We start from the raw sequence: 6,166 nt of genomic DNA, 5'->3' as shown, positions 1-6,166 counted from the left end.
TGTGACGGTCAATCCCACTATTCGTTGTTAAAAGAGTAGCCTTCCCTTTAGTCTTACACTGCTAAATTAGGGACGGCTATCTCAGATAGCCCTCAAAATTCATAAGAAATATCAAATACTTCTCTTCCGCTTTAGGTGTAAGTGGATTGTAACATTAAACTTTATTACACCATAGGAAAGCGACGTTACATAAAGTTGTTACGTTACATAGGGTTATGTATTATCTAGCATGATTGGGTTAACTGGAACTGAAAACGTTCAAGTTTAATGGCGTCTTACACATTTCGGTAACGCGAGATTAAAAACCATTTCATCTTTTATTTAAAAATCAGTATCCGAAAAAAAGTGTTGTTTTTTTTGTAATTTACTGTAAGTAGTAAATTTAATATAAAACATTTTCCCAGCAACCGGTGGCATGGTTATACACTACAAAACCGAGTTTGTTTACTTATAGCAGAGGCAGCATGATTTGATTTAGCTTAACAGATGTCAGCTCTTCTTCACGTTAACTAATTACTGTCATCTTCAGACTTGTGATATTATGTCAACAGTCTTTAAACATTACACTTTCCCTGAAAGTAAGTATTTATATGCTTAATTCAAATGATTCATGAACTCTTTATAGAACTCTGCATGTATTTGCTTATAAACTAGATGTATCCTGTGATTTTTTCGATGATTTTTTTTCTCCTACTTTCAAGAGGACGCTGATAAGAGAGCCCTTTTAACAGATGAGCCCTTAGCAATGGCCGTTTCTTTGACTAGCGTCTTTAAAGGCATCTAATGGTATTAGTATTGGATTACGAAAAGCTCTAATCCACAGACTGATTTTGTTGCTGTTGTTGTTTGTTTACTATTAAGCACAGAGCTACGTAATGGACTATCTGTGCTCTGCCAACCGAGGGTATTGAAACTCGAGATTTTTAGCGTTATAAGTCCCCAGACTTCCAGCTGAGCCACCGGGGCCCCAAACTTTGGTGACTATCGAGTGAAAAGACAAATGGGCAGGCTTATAAAATACAGCAGACATCAGACTGTTCCATTTGAGCGTTAGAATAAGTTAGGATGTGAATATCTCCTACTGTACAGAACGAAGGATAAAAACTGTCGTATGGTGGTCAAAAATTAGTATGAAACTGCTTATCTCAGATGGAAACAGGAAATTATGCAAACTGTGGACAACAGATTAGTGGAAACGTGTGATGTTGGCTCTCTAGTAGCAGTTCTCCATATTAGTGTTTGACAGCATGATAAAAATATCACTTAAGACAGTTGACCTTGTTTGTGTTCTTTCAACAATGCTAGGGATATTCACGTGCTAAAAGGTTGTTCTTTGCTGTCTCTAGAAGAGTGGATAACATCCAAAGTGTACCTATAGATTTTTGCTGGCCATATCCACTCCACAAGTCTTCAATTACAATAATGAAACAATACATCGAGATCGTATAGCTAGAAATTGATCCTAAGAGAACGACAATGACCCTAATCACCTTCTCTGACCATCGTGGTCATTGGATCATAATCGTAATGAGCACTTCTTGTCTGAACTTAAGCGTCTTATTCAGGATTGTAACCGTTGACGACACCTGTTTACCAACTGCGGACCGTGATCTTCGAAAAATCATCTAAGATCAAGTAAAACACCTTGCGGCGAACTATGTAATCTATGCTGAATTCGGTGAAAAGTGACCCAACCCAAAATTGTGTGACGTGCATAAAAAGCGGACAGTAAATGTATTTAGTGCATAATATTACCTCAAACTCCATTATAAGAAGTAGAATAGTGATTTTTTATCCTCGTGTGTCAATTGGTTATAACGTCAACAGATTGTGTATACTACACTAAAGATGACAGCAAGCCTTAAAACCCATGTATTTATATTATAATATTTCAACATTAACAGACTGTAGACATAACATTAAATATAACAGCAAGTCTTGAACCCATGTATTCATTTTATAATATTTCAACATTAACAGACTGTAAACATAACATTAAATATAACAGCAAGTCTTGAAACCCATGTAATTATTTTACAGTACTTAAATATATAACAATAAAGGAAGCAGTAAGGTGTAGTTCTACTTAAATGACTGGCCCGTCTAGAAATTTGGCTATTCTCGTATTCTAATGGAGTGGTACATATTATGTTATAAATCACAAACGTATATTGTCGAAACTCAACTGTACATAACATTTCCTATAACACAAAACACGATTTTGTTTGTGATAACTGAAGATTGAAACAACTAAGGACGCTAACGTACATTAAGCTCACATCTCTTACATACAAACATTGTACGTAATGTTTTATTATGAGTATGTTACAAAAACATGTAGGTAAACATAGCGATAGAAGTGTATTTTACACACATGTACACGTTGTTAGACATAGCTGTAGCTCAGTGTATTTTACGTACATGTACACGTTGTTAGACATAGCTGTAGCTCAGTGTATTTTACATACATTGATACGTGGTTAGATATAACTGTAGCTGGGTACATTTACACGTTGTTAGACAACTGTTGCTGTGTGTATTTGACTACATTTACACGTTGTTAGGCAACTGTTGCTGTGTGTATTTGACTACATTTACACGTTGTTAGACAACTGTTGCAGTGTGTATTTGACCAAATTTACACGTTGTTAGACAACTGTTGCAGTGTGTATTTGACTACATTTACACGTTGTTAGACAACTGTTGCTGTGCGTAATTGACTACATTTACACGTTGTTAGACAACTGCTGCTGTGTGTATTTGACTATATTTACACGTTGTTAGACAACTGTTGCTGTGTGTATTTGACTATATTTACACGTTGTTAGACAACTGTTGCTGTGTGTATTTGACTACATTTACACGTTGTTAGACAACTGTAGCTGAGTGTATTTGACCAAATTTACACGTTGTTAGACAACTGTTGCAGTGTGTATTTGACTACATTTACACGTTGTTAGACAACTGTTGCTGTGTGTATTTGACCAAATCTACACGTTGTTAGACAGTTGTAATTGAGTGTATTTTATACACATTTACACGTTATTATGCATAGCTGTAGCTGAGTACATTTTACATATACTGACACTAGGTTAGATATAACTGTAGCTGAATACATTTACAAGTTGTTAGACAGCTATATCTGGGTATATATGACGTACATTTACACATTGTTAGACATAGCTGTAGATGAGTGTATTTTATATACATTTACACGTTGTTAAACAGATGTAGTTGGATATTTTCTTTTAACACTGATACGCGGTTAGGTATAACTAACTGAGTGCATCTATACACTTCAGAACGAGGTTAGTCACAGCTGTAGCTGAATATATCTTGGATAGATTTGCACAGTGCAAGGCATTGACCTAACTGGGCATATTTTACATACATTTATGCGTTGTTAGACATAGCTGCATCTAGGTGTATTCTTACACGTACGAACTTGAATTTAGAATGCTTGTACCTTAATTATTTATTCCATCTTTAAGTGAAAGAAGAACTGAACATGTGATTACAATAAAGTTGAAAGAACGTTTTGAACAACTATTTGTTTTCCCCAATTGTTATAAGGTTTTGTACTGTTATATACATATCGAGAAACGAAATTTTGCCACTAAAATATTAAAATATGTCAGGTGATACTTTGAAGATGTTTAAATACACGCTTGTGAAGTGTTTTTAGTTAAAGGCTGTGTATAACTAACATGTTAAAAATAAAGATGAATTGCTTTTCTTACGCATTTTAAACGGTTCTTTGAAGCCACATAGAAGATACATTTGTGAGGTGTTTTCAGTAAAATGTTGAAGAACGACAGGACGTTTTTGATAGTTTCTATATAACGTAAGATGAAGAATACTTTTTGCTTTAATATGATTAGCTATCATTAGCCCCCAGTTTAGCCTCTTGTTTGTAGTTTACTTAATAGTAACATGAAATTAAACGCCTTTCCGAAGTCGATGGGCGTTAATTTTTCTAACAATCCAATATCTTTTGTAGCAAAGTAGTGACTAGTTTTTACTCCAATGTTTGGACGAAAAAAATCGGTGTTAATTTTGCTTTGATCTTCTGCATTTTGATATGCACGTGTTTCATATAGCAATAATCAATTATTGTGTTATTTATGCAAAGCATATATACAAAATATATTATTTTATCTTCATTGATAGGTAGACTTAAAAAAGCTTTGGTCTTCAAACAACATTCGACCAGTTGGATGAAATTACCCATACCCAGCGTGTCTTCATCGTTAACTAAACATGTCATCCGTTCCGAAAACGACGACCTATGATCATCTGGTTTTGACAATCACTCCTATAACTTTTTTTTGTAGTCATCTGGAATTATAGCTTCTTACAGCACAATTCTATCAAGCCCAGTGATCAGTTAACATCATGGACACCAGAAAGAAACTTCGAAGACGATGGAGGAATCCAATTGCAGTGTTTGCAGTCGGAATTTTTCTGGTAGGATTACTGTCATATACTCATCCTCCCGGCAGGGGTTGTACTCACAGCGGCACTTATTCAAGAATATTGATTGCCGAAAACGAAGCACTGAGGGACCGTAGTTTTGTTCACCATTTCAGGGAGTTATTGAACATCGAAGAAGAAGGTCTCAATATAACCAAACCTCCGCCTCAGTTTCCACCAGATTTTTTCACTGAGACTCAAAGAAAACATGGCGCCGTAATCTGCCATGTGATTGGCCTGGCTTACATGTTTGTAGCTTTAGCCATTGTCTGTGATGAGTTCTTTATACCAGCCCTAGAAGTAATCACCGATAAGCTTAAGATATCTGAAGACGTTGCCGGGGCAACGTTCATGGCCGCAGGAGGTAGTGCCCCTGAGCTTTTTACTAGCATTATTGGAGTTTTTATCTCATTCGATGATGTTGGCATCGGTACAATTGTCGGATCTGCAGTGTTTAATATTCTCTTTGTTATCTCGATGTGTGCCATATTTAGCAAATCGATCCTGAAACTGACATGGTGGCCACTGTTTCGAGACGTCACTTTCTATTCCATTATCCTGATCATCCTGATAATGTGTTTTCGTGACAATGTCATATACTGGTATGAAGCCGTGGTGCTCTTAATGTGTTACGTCAGCTATGTAACATTCATGAAATTCAACGAACCAATAGAAAGGTTGGTTAAAAAAGTACTGAACAGAAATAAAGTTACAAGAGTGAGCAGTACAGACCATCTGATGCCCAGCGTAAGTACAAATTATTTAAAGTAAGACCTTATATTGAAAAACATAGTTTTACCTTCACTAGAATACTGGGAAAATGTATTTTTATATTTATGTCATTTGTCAGTGTGTAGTTAAGGATGAATCTCACAACTTTTTTCAGTATGCGTGTGTTTGAGAGCAAAACCACAATGGGCTATCTGCTATGTCTATCATGCGGAATCGAACCCCGGATTTCAACGTTGTAAGTCCGTAAACTTACCGCTGTCACACCGGAAAATTTTTATTTAGTAATATTAATTAAGTAATAAATGTATTTTTATAGCATATATTTTGGGTGAAAACAAAACCAATTTTTTTCCATCTTTACCCCCAGAATTTTATGTATACTGCTAGCGAGCTTACACCTTAGAAACTTATAACCAACATTTCCATAAAAACAATGCTTATCCCATGTTGTAAAGATTCGTTTTCAGAATTTCGTAAATTATTTATCAAAACTAATATGTGATATCTTTATAATAAATAAGTTAGTTTTTCATATGTGATGTCTTTATAATAAATAAGTTAGTTTTTCATATATGATGTCTTTATAATAAATAAGTTAGTTTCTCATATGTGATGTCTTTATAATAAATAAGTTAGTTTTTCATATGTGATGTATTTATAATAAATAAGTTAGTTTTTCATATGTGATATCTTTATAATAAATAAGTTAGTTTTTCATTTAAGGCCAAGTAATCGCTTTAATGAAGACGTCAGTAATATCTAAGTTATAACATCACTTGTAATAATCATTAAAATATTTTTTTTAAATTGATTTAGAAAAAGAAGATATACTGACACGAGTTGTAAATCATGTTATTGTATTTTTAAAGTATAGTTATATAGTATAGTTTGGTCTCTGAGTGAGGCATTTATCAGGACGAAAACCGACATGACGTCAACTCCAACACTTCAGGCGGATGCA

The 6,166-nt window shown here is 34.6% G+C and overlaps 1 protein-coding gene across 1 annotated transcript in view; it reads left to right on the top strand.

Moving 5' to 3' along the window:
* LOC106470757 (sodium/potassium/calcium exchanger Nckx30C-like) overlaps positions 1-5,220 on the top strand; it is a gene marked incomplete at its 3' end in the record, with an annotated part of 11,481 nt that extends 6,261 nt beyond the window's left edge. The window contains exon 2 of the mRNA XM_013931325.2: positions 4,171-5,220. Coding sequence (XP_013786779.1) covers positions 4,396-5,220 — 825 coding nt within the window. The remainder of the gene's footprint in view (positions 1-4,170) is intronic.
* Positions 5,221-6,166: the final 946 nt, after the last annotated feature.

Source organism: Limulus polyphemus, unplaced genomic scaffold (assembly GCF_000517525.1).
Source record: "Limulus polyphemus unplaced genomic scaffold, Limulus_polyphemus-2.1.2 Scaffold4203, whole genome shotgun sequence".
NCBI lineage: Eukaryota > Metazoa > Arthropoda > Merostomata > Xiphosura > Limulidae > Limulus > Limulus polyphemus.
The sequence above is the reverse complement of the archived record's forward strand: the minus strand, read 5'-3'. Positions and strand labels throughout refer to the sequence as shown.